At 42.1% G+C, this 16,499-nt stretch overlaps 1 protein-coding gene across 1 annotated transcript in view; it reads right to left on the reverse strand.

Moving 5' to 3' along the window:
• b4galnt3b (beta-1,4-N-acetyl-galactosaminyl transferase 3b) overlaps positions 1–16,499 on the reverse strand; it is a 161,396-nt gene that overhangs the window by 37,631 nt on the left and 107,266 nt on the right. Inside the window, exons 8-12 of the mRNA XM_061969424.1 lie at positions 15,673–15,751; positions 9,895–9,961; positions 3,513–3,647; positions 3,278–3,387; positions 755–855 (exon numbers count right to left, since the gene is read on the reverse strand). Of these exons, the coding sequence (XP_061825408.1) occupies positions 755–855; positions 3,278–3,387; positions 3,513–3,647; positions 9,895–9,961; positions 15,673–15,751 (492 nt within the window). The remainder of the gene's footprint in view (positions 1–754; positions 856–3,277; positions 3,388–3,512; positions 3,648–9,894; positions 9,962–15,672; positions 15,752–16,499) is intronic.

Raw genomic sequence — 16,499 nt, forward strand, 5'->3', positions numbered from 1 at the left:
ACCTTCATCAGCGCGCGACATTTTTTTTATCCACTTCTTCCTCCGTAAATCTTGATACATATTGACGATGACCCGCCCTGCTATACTTCTGATTGGCTCTGAGCATTTTTCAGCGTTTTTCGCCTGACCAATCAGAAAGGAGGGGCCGTCTAAGCATACCCGCCCCCAAAGTGCCAAAAAGAAACATGACAGCGCGAGGAGAGATGCCAGGAGTACACAGAGAGCGCACAGAAAGGCACCGCGCGCGCGCTTAAAGGCACCACGCGCGCGCAAAATGGTGTCGCGCGCGCGCACGAAGTGGAGAATCAGCGCGCGATAACAGTTTTTATGCGCTCGGATTTTTGGCACTAATGTGACGCCATACAACTGGTGCCTCGTGCTTGGCAGCGGTGCTATAAATAGCCTCGCGCATGGCATTCGGAATGGCTCGATAGGAAGTTACGGGAAGCAGTGTCGATTGTCATTGTTGTTACGCGATTTCGTGAATAAAACTTAAAAAAAAATATTTTTTTTTAAATTAATGAAAAACCGTATTTTTTATCACTGCAACCGTAACCCGGAATAGGTTGATGAAAACCGTACTAATTACGGGAAAACCGGAGTAGTTGGCAGGTATGTGATGGCTTCAACTTCAAGTCTAGCTACCCAAACATTTGGAATGAAATCCAAATGTGTAAAAAAGTTTTCAAATCTTTGATGTACTTATTACTTGTATTGACTATACTCATTTGTCTCTATCTGAATGTTTACTCACAGTTTCATGTAGCTGGGGTTCTCTGGGTAGAAGCAGCTGTTCTCTTCCTCCATGTGTGTGAGGCGAGTGTAGTCCCTAGGATATATGTAGGACATGTGCACCTGGGGAGAAGATCCATTCAGTGTTACTGTGTGCTTCCACAATTTGGTCAAAAAGTCACAGTGTTGGGTTAGTTACTGAAAACCAGTAACTAGTTACAGTTACTAGTTACTTTATTTCAAAAGTAACTCAGTTACTTACACCAAAAAGTAATGCGTTACTGTGAAACTGTGAAAAGTAACTCTTTAGTTACTTCTTTTTTCCCCCTTTTTTTTTTTTAAAGCTCCCATTAATGCCCTTTTAGCCTTCATTTCAGTACTGTTATTGCACTGGACAATAATACAATGTGTTGATCAACTTGACATGCATTTGCATCACTCAACTCTGCTAAGCAATGTGCTCTACATACAACACACAAAGACAAAGATATGTTTCAAAGGGCCAATTTATTTCAGGCCAGAACAAATTGACAAAACTATTTTAAATAACTGCAACATAATGGCACTTTAACTTTAACTTTAAGTAGAGGAGCTTTTTGTATTATTAGGTCCATCAGTGCTAAATATTATAAACTTATCACTTTCCTCTGGCACTGTTCCCCCAGCATTCAAGAAAGCGGTTATTCATCCTCTGCTCAAAAGACCTAACCTTGATCCTGACCTCATGGTAAACTACCGACCGGTGTCCCACCTTCCCTTTATTTCGAAAATCCTCGAAAAAATTGTCGCACAGCAGCTAAATGAACACTTAGTGTCTAACAATCTCTGTGAACCTTTTCAATCCGGTTTCAGGGCAAATCACTCTACGGAGACAGCCCTCGCAAAAATGACTAATGATCTACTGCTAACGATGGATTCTGATGCGTCATCTATGTTGCTGCTTCTTGATCTTAGCTTCCATAGCGTCCATCATAATATTTTATTAGAGCGTATCAAAACACGTATTGGTATGTCAGACTTAGCTTTGTCGTGGTTTAACTCTTATCTTACTGACAGGATGCAATGCGTCTCCCATAATAATGTGACCTCGGACTATGTTAAGGTAACGTGCGGAGTTCCTCAGGGTTCGGTTCTTGGCCCTGCACTCTTTAGGATTTACATGCTGCCGCTAGGCGACATCATACGCAAATACGGTGTTAGCTTTCATTGCTATGCTGATGACAGCCAACTCTACATGCCCCTAAAGCTGACCAACACGCCGGATTGTAGTCAGCTGGAGGCGTGTCTTAATGAAATTAAACAATGGATGTCCGCTAACTTCTTGCAACTCAACGCCAAGAAAACGGAAATGCTGATTATCGGTCCTGCTAAACACCGACATTTATTTAATAATACCACCTTAACATTTGACAACCAAACAATTACACAAGGCGACTCAGTAAAGAATCTGGGTATTATTTTCGACCCAACTCTCTCCTTTGAGTCACACATTAAGAGTGTTACTAAAACGGCCTTCTTTCATCTCCCTAATATCGCTAAAATTCGTTCTATTTCACTGAGATCATTATTCATGCGTTCGTTACGTCTCGTCTCGACTACTGTAACGTATTATTTTGGGGTCTCCCTATGTCTAGCATTAAAAGACTACAATTGGTACAAAATGCGGCTGCTAGACTTTTGACAAGAACAAGAAAGTTTGATCATATTACGCCTATACTGGCTCACCTGCACTGGCTTCCTGTGCACTTAAGATGTGACTTTAAGGTTTTACTACTTACGTATAAAATACTACACGGTCTAGCTCCGTCCTATCTTGTCGATTGCATTGTACCATATGTCCCGGCAAGAAATCTGCGTTCAAAGAACTCCGGCTTATTAGTGATTCCCAGAGCCCAAAAAAAGTCTGCGGGCTATAGAGCGTTTTCTATTGGGGCTCCAGTACTATGGAATGCCCTCCCGGTAACAATTAGAGATGCTACCTCAGTAGAAGCATTTAAGTCCCATCTTAAAACTCATTTGTATACTCTAGCCTTTAAATAGCCCCCCTGTTAGACCAGTTGATCTGCCGTTTCTTTTCTTTTCTCCTCTGCTCCCCTATTCCTTGTGGAGGGGGTGGAGGCACAGGTCCGGTGGCCATGGATGAAGTGCTGGCTGTCCAGAGTCGGGACCCGGGGTGGACCGCTCGCCTGTGCATCGGCTGGGAACATCTCTGTGCTGCTGACCCGTCTCCGCTCGGGATGGTGTCCTGCTGGCCCCACTATGGACTGGACTCTTACTATTATGTTGGATCCACTATGGACTGGACTCTCACAATATTATGTCAGACCCACTCGACATCCATTGCTTTCGGTCTCCCCTAGAGGGGGGGGGGGGTTACCCACATATGCGGTCCTCTCCAAGGTTTCTCATAGTCATTCACATCGACGTCCCACTGGGGTGAGTTTTTCCTTGCCCTTATGTGGGCTTTGTACCGAGGATGTCGTTGTGGCTATATAAATAAACATTGATTGATTGATTGATTGATACCGGTAGGAGCAATACATACAAACTGCAGCCCTTGGTAGCGAGTGAGTGGAAAGTCTTTGATGGTGTAGCTGGGCTTGTACAAGCAGTCGGGCAGAACGCCTTGCAGGAGTTCCTCCTCCATCAAAGGCACTGACAACATAAAGAGCACACAACTGTGAAGAACGATGACTTCAGCTGCGGAAACGAAACCACTGTTGGCCTGAAAGTGCGGTTTAGACAAAAGAAAACAACGACACAAAGGAAGAGTCTCTCACCTTGGTGGAGGGCGTCTCGCGGGTCTTCCTTCAGCATGTCTGCAGCGGCGCTGTGCTGGCTGGGCGGGGGCCGCTGGTGGCTCGCAGGTGTCTGCGGTATGTGCGCGACATCGCTCATTAGCAACGCCGACTCGTCTGTGGGACGAAGCCACGAGGTGTTCAGACAAAAGCGAGCATTTCCGAGCATCTTTGCACAAAAAAAAAGGATGCTGAGTCACTGTGAGAAGTTCTTGTATTAGTACTGGGCTTTGTTTGATACCTGACTGGATGGTACAGAAACATGGTTTCTAGTCTTGTATTAGTACTGGGCTTTGTTTGATACCTGACTGGATGCTACAGAAACATGGTTTCTAGTCTTGTATTAGTACTGGGCTTTGTTTTATACCTGACTGGATGGTACAGAAACATGGTTTCTAGTCATGTATTAGTACTGGGCTTTGTTTGATACCTGACTGGATGGTACAGAAACATGGTTTCTAGTCTTGTATTAGTACTGGGCTTTGTTTTATACCTGACTGGATGGTACAGAAACATGGTTTCTAGTCTTGTATTAGTACTGGGCTTTGTTTTATACCTGACTGGATGGTACAGAAACATGGTTTCTAGTCTTGTATTAGTACTGGGCTTTGTTTGATACCTGACTGGATGCTACAGAAACATGGTTTCTAGTCATGTATTAGTACTGGGCTTTGTTTGATACCTGACTGGATGCTACAGAAACATGGTTTCTAGTCTTGTATTAGTACTGGGCTTTGTTTGATACCTGACTGGATGCTACAGAAACATGGTTTCTAGTCTTGTATTAGTACTGGGCTTTGTTTTATACCTGACTGGATGCTACAGAAACATGGTTTCTAGTCATGTATTAGTACTGGGCTTTGTTTGATACCTGACTGGATGCTACAGAAACATGGTTTCTAGTCATGTATTAGTACTGGGCTTTGTTTGATACCTGACTGGATGCTACAGAAACATGGTTTCTAGTCTTGTATTAGTACTGGGCTTTGTTTGATACCTGACTGGATGGTACAGAAACATGGTTTCTAGTCTTGTATTAGTACTGGGCTTTGTTTTATACCTGACTGGATGGTACAGAAACATGGTTTCTAGTCATGTATTAGTACTGGGCTTTGTTTGATACCTGACTGGATGCTACAGAAACATGGTTTCTAGTCATGTTTCTAGGGAAATATTTTGGTGAGACATGGCAAACATTGGTTATCTTAGTTTGAGTCAGGAATAATCACAATGTTAGCAAGCCTCTACAGCAAAATACGGCCCGTTTTTTTTATTTATTTGTCCGACCGCTTCGATGTTAGCAAGTCACAGGTGGAAAAAAACCTCAGTGCTGAACTCTGTAGATCTGGCTCGCTGACAACAAGCTATCCATACACTTGGGTAAAACACAATCCATCCTGTTTGGGTCCCACATCAACCTTAAGAAAGTCAATGACTTCACTATAAAAGTGGGTGACATTGTTATCACCAGGAAAGACCGGTAAGGTCTATTCAGGTGTACTGGAGAGGAGGCTACGCCGGATAGTCGAACCTCGGATTCAGGAGGAACAGTGTGGTTTTCGTCCTGGTCGTGGAACTGTGGACCAGCTCTATACTCTGGGCAGGGTCCTTGAGGGTGCATGGGAGTTTGCCCAACCAGTCTACATGTGCTTTGTGGACTTGGAGAAGGCATTCGACCGTGTACCCCGGGAAGTCCTGTGGGGAGTGCTCAGAGAGTATGGGGTATCAGACTGTCTGATTGTGGCAGTCCGCTCCCTGTATGATCAGTGTCAGAGCTTGGTCCACATTGCCGGCAGTAAGTCGGACACGTTTCCAGTGAGGGTTGGACTCCGCCAAGGCTGCCCTTTGTCACCCATTCTGTTCATAACCTTTATGGACAGAATTTCTAGGTGCAGTCAAGGCGTTGAGGGGATCTGGTTTGGTGGCTGCAGGATTAGGTCTCTGCTTTTTGCAGATGATGTGGTCCTGATGGCTTCATCTGGCCAAGATCTTCAGCTCTCACTGGATCGGTTCGCAGCCGAGTGTGAAGCGACTGGGATGGGAATCAGCACCTCCAAATCCGAGTCCATGGTTCTCGCCCGGAAAAGGATGGAGTGCAATCTCCGGGTTGGGGAGGAGATCTTGCCCCAAGTGGAGGAGTTCAAGTACCTCGGAGTCTTGTTCACGAGTGAGGGAAGAGTGGATCGTGAGATCGACAGGCGGATCGGTGCGGCGTCTTCAGTAATGCGGACACTGTATCGATCCGTTGTGGTGAAGAAGGAGCTGAGCCAGAAGGCAAAGCTCTCGATTTACTGGTCGATCTACGTTCCCATCCTCACCTATGGTCATGAGCTTTGGGTCATGACCGAAAGGACAAGATCACGGGTACAAGCGGCCGAAATGAGTTTCCTCCGCCGGGTGGCGGGGCTCTCCCTTAGAGATAGGGTGAGAAGCTCTGTCATCCGGGGGGAGCTCAAAGTAAAGCCGCTGCTCCTCCACATGGAGAGGAGCCAGATGAGGTGGTTCGGGCATCTGGTCAGGATGCTACCCGAACGCCTCCCTCGGGAGGAGTTTCGGGCACGTCCGACCGGTAGGAGGCCACGGGGAAGACCCAGGACACGTTGGGAAGACTATGTCTCCCGGCTGGCCTGGGAACGCCTCGGGATCCCCCGGGAGGAGCTGGACGAAGTGGCTGGGGAGAGGGAAGTCTGGGCTTCCCTGCTTAAGCTGCTGCCCCGCGACCTGACCTCGGATAAGCGGAAGAAGATGGATGGATGGATAGATGGAAAGATGAGGTCACCTACCTAGGTTCCATTCTAGAGGCTAATCTTTCCTGTGATAAAATGGCAACCAAGGTAATCAAAAAGGTCAACCAACGAACAAGATTTCTCTATAGAATCTCCTCTTTGGTCAACAAAAGCACCATGAGGATTCTGGCGGGAACTCTCGTTCAACCCTTTTTCCATTATGCATGCACCTCCTGGTACCCTAGCACCTCCAAAACCCTCAAATATAGACTCCAGGAAAAGCTAGTCAGGTTACTTCTAGACCTCCACCCCAGATCACACCTCACTCCTACCCACTTCTCCAAAGTGGGCTGGCAGAGTAAAACAACTTGCACTGAGCCTGGTCTATAAAATCCGCTACACCTCCCTGATACCGAAGTACATGTCAAACTACTTCCTTAACGTAAATGACCGCCATAACCACAACACCAGGGGGAGCTCCACTAACCACGTTAAACCCAGATTCCCATCTAACAAAGGTCTTAACTCATTCTCCTTCTATGCCACATCAATATGGAATGCACTCCCAACAGGTGTAAAAGTAAGTGCATCTCTATCCTCCTTCAAAACCGCACTAAAAGAACACCTCCAGGCAACTACAACCCCCTCCCTTCCACATCCCACCTCCCCGGATTGTAAATAATCAAATGTAAATAATCAAATGTATATACTTGTTCTTATGCTTTCTGATCTCTCTCACTATGTTCACTACTTGCTGTACATATCCTACCAAGTCACACCTACACTGTTACAATGTCCATTTCTCTGATGATACAATTGTTGATGACTGAAGTGTTGATATCAACCAAACCGAACATCTTCCCCCCCAGTTACTCTCGGGGTCCGCTCAGGCAAATCATATTGTCTAAAAATGCATTTTCCCATCGATAACTTGACATCATCGCACAATTAGTGCGTGAGGAATATATATATATATATATATATATATATATATATATATATATATATATATATATATATATATATATGTATGTATGTATGTATGTATGTATGTATGTATGTATGTATGTATGTATGTATGTATGTATATATATATATATATACATACATATACATATATATATATACACACATATATATATATATATACATATATATACACATATACATATATATATATATATATATATATATATATATATATATATATATATATATATATATATATATATATATATATATATATATATATATATATGTCTTAATAAGGTTATCCAAAAAATAGTGCTCGATACCGTAGTAGAGCGCAATATATGTATGTGTGGGGAAAAAAATCACAAGACTACTTCATCTCTACAGGCCTGTTTCATGAGGGGTTCCCTCAATCATCAGGAGATTTCATACAACATGTATCATGTTGTATGCATGCATGTGTGATGTATCATGTTGTATGCATGCATGTGTGATGTATCATGTTGTATGCATGCATGTGTGATGTATCATGTTGTATGCATGCATGTGTGATGTATCATGATATATGCATGCATGTGTGATGCATCATGTTGTATGCATGCATGTGTGATGCATCATGTTGTATGCATGCATGTGTGATGTATCATGTTGTATGCGTGCATGTGTGATGTATCATGTTGTATGCATGCATGTGTGATGTATCATGTTGTATGCATGCATGTGTGATGTATCATGTTGTATGCATGCATGTGTGATGTATCATGTTGTATGCATGCATGTGTGATGTATCATGTTGTATGCATGCATGTGTGATGTATCATGTTGTATGCATGCATGTGTGATGCATCATGTTGTATGCATGCATGTGTGATGTATCATGTTGTATGCATGCATGTGTGATGTATCATGTTGTATGCATGCATGTGTGATGTATCATGTTGTATGCATGCATGTGTGATGTATCATGTTGTATGCATGCATGTGTGATGTATCATGTTGTATGCATGCATGTGTGATGTATCATGTTGTATGCATGCATGTGTGATGCATCATGTTGTATGCATGCATGTGTGATGCATCATGTTGTATGCATGCATGTGTGATGCATCATGTTGTATGCATGCATGTGTGATGTATCATGTTGTATGCATGCATGTGTGATGTGTCATGTTGTATGCATGCATGTGTGATGTATCATGTTGTATGCATGCATGTGTGATGCATCATGTTGTATGCATGCACGTGTGATGTATCATGTTGTATGCATGCATGTGTGATGTATCATGTTGTATGCATGCATGTGTGATGCATCATGTTGTATGCATGCATGTGCGATGCATCATGTTGTATGCATGCATGTGTGATGTATCATGTTGTATGCATGCATGTGTGATGCATCCTGTTGTATGCATGCATGTGTGATGCATCATGTTGTATGCATGCATGTGTGATGTATCATGTTGTATGCATGCATGTGTGATGCATCATGTTGTATGCATGCATGCATGTGTGATGCATCATGTTGTATGCATGCATGTGTGATGTATCATGTTGTATGCATGCATGTGTGATGCATCATGTTGTATGCATGCATGTGTGATGCATCATGTTGTATGCATGCATGTGTGATGTATCATGTTGTATGCATGCATGTGTGATGCATCATGTTGTATGCATGCATGTGTGATGTATCATGTTGTATGCATGCATGTGTGATGTATCATGTTGTATGCATGCATGTGTGATGTATCATGTTGTATACATGCATGTGTGATGCATCGTGTTGTATGCATGCATGTGTGATGTATCATGTTGTATGCATGCATGTGTGATGTATCGTGTTGTATGCATGCATGTGTGATGTATCATGTTGTATGCATGCATGTGTGATGTATCATGTTGTATGTGTGCATGTGTGATGTATCATGTTGTATGCATGCATGTGTGATGTATCATGTTGTATGCATGCATGTGTGATGTGTCATGTTGTATGCATGCATGTGTGATGCATCATGTTGTATGCATGCATGTGTGATGTATCATGTTGTATGCATGCATGTGTGATGCATCATGTTGTATGCATGCATGTGTGATGCATCATGTTGTATGCATGCATGTGTGATGTATCATGTTGTATGCATGCATGTGTGAGTATCATGTTGTATGCATGCATGTGTGATGCATCATGTTGTATGCATGCATGTGTGATGCATCATGTTGTATGCATGCATGTGTGATGCATCATGTTGTATGCATGCATGTGTGATGCATCCTGTTGTATGCATGCATGTGTGATGCATCATGTTGTATGCATGCATGTGTGATGTATCATGTTGTATGCATGCATGTGTGATGCATCATGTTGTATGCATGCATGTGTGATGTATCATGTTGTATGCATGCATGTGTGATGTATCATGTTGTATGCATGCATGTGTGATGTATCATGTTGTATGCATGCATGTGTGATGTATCATGTTGTATGCATGCATGTGTGATGTATCATCCCAACGTTTGCGATCCCTTCTCAAGGTTTCTTCTTTTTCCCCGTCTGGTTTTTTTTTTTTAGTTTTTCCTTGCCCGGATGTGGGTTTGTGATCAGGGAATATATGAATACAACTTGACTGATGGATGATTAGTGTGTGTGATGTGTGCAGGATACTTACTGACATAGAGGGAAATATGCTTGGAGTCAATCACCAGAAACCGGAACTTTTCATCCAGCAGCTTCCACTGTGCCAAAATGAACGGAAAATAATTCTTTGTTAGGGTGACCAAACCATACTTGCCAACCTTGAGACCTCCGATTTCGGGAGGTGGGGGGTGGGGAGCCTGGTCGGGGGGCGTGAAATACTTGAATTTCAGTGTTCATTTATTTACACATATACACACACATAACACTCATCTACTCATTGTTGAGTTAAAGGTTGAATTGTCCATCCTTGTTCTATTCTCTGTCACTATTTTTCTAACCATGCTGAACACCCTCTCTGATGATGCATTCTGCTTCGTCCCCTTGTTGTGCGCGCAGTCGTGCACCGCACCCTCTAAAAGCCGTAGATGTTATTGTCACACATGCATGTACAGTAGATGGCAGTATTGTCCTGTTTAAGAGTGTCACAACATTGCTGTTTTTACGGCAGGCGAACTGCTTTACGGTAGACAAAAACGTGACTGCTGTTGTTGTGTGTTGTTGCCGCGCTGGGAGGACGTTAATGAAACTGCCTAACAATAAACCCACATAAGAAAGCAAGAACTCGCCCTCGATCATTCTACAGTTATAACGTGATTGGGCAGGCACGCTGTTTATATTGTGGGAAAGCGGACGTGAAAACAGGCTGTCGACACATCACTCAAGTCCGCCTGAATTTCGGGGAGATTTTCGGGAGAAAATTTGTCCCGGGAGGTTTTCGGGAGAGGCGCTGAATTTCGGGAGTCTCCCGGAAGATCCGGGAGGGTTGGCAAGTATGGACCAAACATTAAATTTTTCTGAATTTTTTTTTTTTTTTTTTTTTAGAAAGTGATGAAAATGTCTTTAATTAGGGCCCGCATGGCCCATTGTAAAAGGACTCCCGAAGGGAGTCCTTTTACAATGGGACAGAGGACCCTATTGAATTTGTAAGGTTTTATTATTATTATTATTATTATTCTTTTTTCTTCCGCCGCCACATTAAACTGTAATTTGACCCACTTAACATGCTTCAAAACTCACCATATTTGACCCACACATCAGGATCTGCGAAAATTGCCTTTTAATAAAAAAACCCAACCACAAAACTCAAAATTGCGCTCTAGCGCCCCCTAGGAAAAAAATAAAACTAGACTGCCTGTAACTCCCACTAGAAAGGTCAAAGAGACATGAAACAAAAACCTCTATGTAGGTCTGACTTAGACCCACATTCCATAACTGTACATTTTCGGGCAAAAATCAACAGGAAGTTGGCAATTCCCCCTTCAAGACAAAAATGTACTAAAAACAGTCACCTTTGCCTCTTTGAGCTGTAATTTGACCCCCTTAACATGCTTCAAAACTCACCAAACTGAACGCACACATCAAGACTGGCAAAAATTGCGATCTAATAAAAAAACCTAACCCCAAATCTCAAAATTGCGTTCTACCGCAATTTTGGAATAAAACGCAGAAAAAACTGCTCCTCGGAAGAAACAAAAGTATTGGGACACTTAGGACTAAAACTGGACACAAGTATTGGGACACTTGGGACGTAAATTGGACAAAAATATTGGGACACTTGGGACTAACACTTGACAAAAGTATTGGGACACCTACACTGGACAAAAGCATTGGGACACTTAGGACTAACACTTGACAAAAGTATTGGGACACTTAGGATGAAAACTGGACAAAAGTATTGGGACACTTAGGACTAAAACTGGACAAAAGTATTGGGACACTTCGGACTACCACTAGACATAAGTATTGGGACACTTAGGACTAAACCTGGACAAAAGTATTGGGACACTTAGGACTACCACTGGACAAAAGTATTGGGACACCTACACTGGACAAAAGCATTGGGACACTTAGGACTAGAACTTGACAAAAGTATTAGGACACTCGGGACTAAAACTGGACAAAAGTATTGGGACACTTAGGACTAGCACCTGCCAAATACGCGGGCCCGACCAACGCTGCTTGCAGCTTTAATTATTATTATTATTATAATTTTTAGAAAGTGATGAAAATGTCTTCAATTATTATTATTGTTATTTTTTATTTGTCCTGTGCAGCTTCTCAGGCAAATCATATAGTTGATGTAGATGCCCATGTCGACTGTTCAGATTTACTTTACAAAAGAGAAGTGTAGGATACTTCTCTTGTTGCCTTATTTGTATTTGACTTTATTAAATGTATTTATATTATCATTTGGTGCAGCCGGGCCGGAGCAGGAGGGGATAGAAAAAGGGAAAAAAGGAAGACAGAGGGGGAAATTGTGGGGACAAGAGGGGGATTAGACAGAGAGACGATAACAACAACAGCAAACAACAACAACATCAGCAAACAGGATATGTACAAATATGTTGGTAAAAGTGATAGCAAAGAAGCAGTTAGCGAAATAAATAATAACACAGAAATGACAATGAGCATTATTACACTACAAATGTCTTTAATAATACATTAAAAAAAATGTGAAAACTATTTTTGTTCAAGCTGAATTTGCTAACATTTTGTCATCTTTTTTTTTTCCTATTTAATTGTCCAGTAAGACTTAAAAGGGTATGGATGGAAAAATGCATTTTTAGACAATATGATTTGCCTGAGCGGCTAGGAGACCCCGAGAGTAACAAGCGCTTGCCTTGTTGCCTTTCCATTAAGAACAATAAATTAGTTTTTAGTATAAGTTTGCTGGTTTCAAGAAATGTAATGCCGAGCGCATATCATTATGTCAAGATAATGGCACTAGCGTTTACTTCATTTAAGAATATTTTTCAACATATTGAGCAAAAAGGTCTCTTTTTTTTCTACCAAGAAAAGTGCACTTGTTATTAGTGAGAATATACGTATTTTAAGCTATTTTGGGGTTCATTGAGGTTAGCTAATTAGGGCCCGCATGGCCCATTGTATAAGGACTCCCAAAGGGAGTCCTTATACAATGGGCCATAAGGACCTATTGAATTTGTAAGGTTTTTTATTCTTTATTCTTTATTCTTCCGCCGCCACATTAAACTGTAATTTGACCCACTTAACATGCTTCAAAACTCACCATATTTGACCCACACATCAGGACCTGCGAAAATTGCCTTTTTAAAAAAAAAACGAACCACAAAACTCAAAATTGCGCTCTAGCGCCCCCTAGGAAAAAAAAAAAACTAGACTGCCACTAGGAAGGTCGGAGAAACATGAAACAAAAACCTCTATGTAGGTCTGACTTAGACCTACATTTCATAATGGTACATTGTCGGGCTAAAATCAACAGGAAGTTGGCAATTCCCCCTTCAAGACAAAAAAGTACTAAAAACAGTACCGTATTTTCCGCACTATAAGGCGCACCTAAAAACCACACATTTTCTCAAAAGCTGACAGTGCGCCTTAAAGCCCGGTGCGCTTTATATATGGATAAATATTAAGATTCATTTTCATAAAGTTTCGGTCTCGTAACTACGGTAAACAGCCGCCATCTTTTTTCCCGGTAGAACAGGAAGCGCTTCTTCTTCTACGCAAGCAACCGCCAAGGTAAGCACCCGCCCCCATAGAACAGGAAGCGCTTCTTCTTCTACTGTAAGCAACCACCCGCCCGCGTAGAAGAAGAAAAAGCGCGCGGATATTACCGTACATTTCCTTTGTGTGTTTACATCTGTAAAGACCACAAAATGGCTCCTACTAAGCGACAGGTATCCGGTTCATGAAAAGACGCAATCTCTCCATCCGCACACGGATTACTATTTCACAGCAACTGATATTCCTGTGAACCGCACTGTGGATACAACGGGAGCACGTACGGTGAATATTCGCACCACAGGGAATGGGAAGTCATCCTTCACTGTGGTTCTAGCTTGCCATGCTAATGGCCAGAAACTTCCACCCATGGTGATATTCAAAAGGAAGACCTTGCCAAAAGAGACCTTTCCAGCCGGCGTCATCATAAAAGCTAACTCGAAGGGATGGATGAAGAAAAGATGAGCGAGTGGTTAAGGTAAGTTTAAGTTTACGCGAAGAGGCCGGGTGGCTTTTTTCACGCAGCTCCGTCCATGTTGATATACGACTCCATGCGCGCCCACATCACGCTGGTTTTAATATATTATTAAAGTTTGACTGACCTATTTGACTGTTTTTTTGACATTCCTTTAGCGCAGTTAGATGCGGCTTACAACACGGGGCGGCTTATAGGTGGACAAAGTTTTGAAATATGCCGTTCATTGAAGGCGCGGCTTATAACCCAGGGCGGCTTATGGTGCGGAAAATACGGTAACTTTTGCCTCTTTGAGCTGAAATTTGACCCCCTTAAGATGCTTCAAAACTCACCAAACTGAACGCACACATCAGGACTGTCAAAAATTGCGATCTTATAAAAAAACCTAACCCCAAATCTCAAAAATTGCGCTCTTTTTGAATAAAACGCAGAAAAAACTGCTCCTCGGAAGAAAAAAATGACAAAACTGCCTGTAACTCCCACTGGGAAGGTTGGAGAGACATGAAACAAAAACCTCTATGTAGGTCTAACTTAGACCTACATTTCATAAATTGACAACCCCCAGCAAAAATCAACTGGAAGTTTGCTATTCCCCCTTCAAAACAACATTTTTGTAAAAACCAATCACCTTTCTTCAAACGTTATCTCCTCTGAGCGCGTTTGTTGTTTCGGCTTCAAACTAACACAGGAGAGAGATCGAACCCTTCTGATTAAAAGTTGGCGAAAGAGTTTTGATACCTGCTCCGGTTTTGATTTTATAACCCTTCAAAGAACCTCTGCGCTGATGCTGCTGTTTTTTTCAAGATGGCTGCTTAAAAGCAGGCAGCACCTGCAGACAAGGTAGGTACACTAGACAAAAGTCTTGGAACAATTCGGACTAAAAGTAGACAAAAGTATTGGGACACTTATGACTACCACTGGACAAAAGTATTGGGACATATAGCACGAAAACTGGACAAAAGTATTGGGACACTTGGGACTACAACTTGACAAAAGTATTGGGACACTTACACCGCACAAAAGTATTGGGACACTTAGGAATACCACTGGACAAAAGTATTGGGACACTTAGGACGAAAACTGGACAAAAGTATTGGGACACTTACAAAGGACAAAAGTATTGGGACACTTAGGAATACCACTGGACAAAAGTATTGGGACACTTAGGACGAAAACTGGACAAAAGTATTGGGACACTTACACTGGACAAAAGTATTGGGACACTTATGACTACAACTTGACAAAAGTATTGGGACACTTAGGACTAATACTGGACAAAAGTATTGGGACACTTAGGACTAGCACCTGCCAAATACGCGGGCCCGACCAACGCTGCTTGCAGCTTTAATTTTACTTGTTTTGGAAAGTCTTGACAAGCCAAATTTTCTTGTTTTATTGGCAGATAATTTTGCTTAGTTCAAGTAAAATACCCCTCATTTTTGTATTTTTTTTCTTTCTTGTTTTTGAACACTGACTTTTTGCAGTGTATCATTATGTCAAGATAATGGCACTAGCATTTACTTCATTTAAGAACATTTTTGAACATATTGAGAAAAAAGGTCCATTTGTTTTTTCTACCAAGAAAAGTGCACTTGTTATTAGTGAGAATATACTTATTTTAAGGTATTTTGGGGTTCACTGAGGTTAGCTAATTTGACTTGTTTTGGAAAGTCTTGACAAGCCACATTTTCTTGTTCTATTGGCAGATAATTTTGCTTAGTTCAAGTAAAATACCCCTCATTTTTGTAGTTGTTTTTCTTGTTTTTGAACACTGACTTTTTGCAGTGTACTTACCGCCACCTCCACATGGTCGCTGCCTTTGTCATTCTGCTTGTGGATGACTTCAAAGAAGTACCTCCTCTGAGCAGAGAGCCTGTTGAGCAATAAAAGTAAATCGGTTACAATAAAAGAAACCCGAAAGGAAAAGCACCGAGCAAAAACTTGAGAGTAGATAATTTTTGTCTAATTAATTTTCATTAATAAAAAAGGGACAAGCGGTAGAAAATGGATGGATGGACTATATCACTATATACCGTACAGGCCAAAAGTTTGGACACACCTTCTCCTTATTCAATGTGTTTTCTTTATTTTCATGACTATTTACATTGTCGATTGTCACATCAAAACTATGAATGAACACTCAGCATCAAGGGTTGGAATTGGGGGGGTTAAATCACCAAATGATTGCCGAGCGCGGCCACCGCTGCTGCTCACTGCTCCCCTCACCTCCCATGTGGTGAACATGGGGATGGATCAAATGCAGAGGACACATTTCACCACACCCAGCGTGTGTGTGACAATCGTTGGGACTTTAACTTGAACTTTATCTTTAGTTTTTAGGCCGAAATGCATCCATTCTCCCTAACTCTTGAAGCTCATGGAGAGAATGCCAAGAGTGTGCAAAACAGTAATCAGGATAGGGTAGGACTTTATTGTCATTGCACAAGTACAACGAAACTATGTTTTCAGCACAAACCCGTTCAAGATGAGACAAACAAACAGTGTACAGGGTTACAGAACAGGAACGCTGATGGGTCGCCAAAGACGCCCCGTAAAAGATGAGAAAAAGGTAAAACGCTGGGGAAGAAGATGAGTAAAAAAAAATACAATCTAGACTGGGC

Source organism: Nerophis lumbriciformis, linkage group LG10, assembly GCF_033978685.3.
Source record: "Nerophis lumbriciformis linkage group LG10, RoL_Nlum_v2.1, whole genome shotgun sequence".
Taxonomy (NCBI): domain Eukaryota; kingdom Metazoa; phylum Chordata; class Actinopteri; order Syngnathiformes; family Syngnathidae; genus Nerophis; species Nerophis lumbriciformis.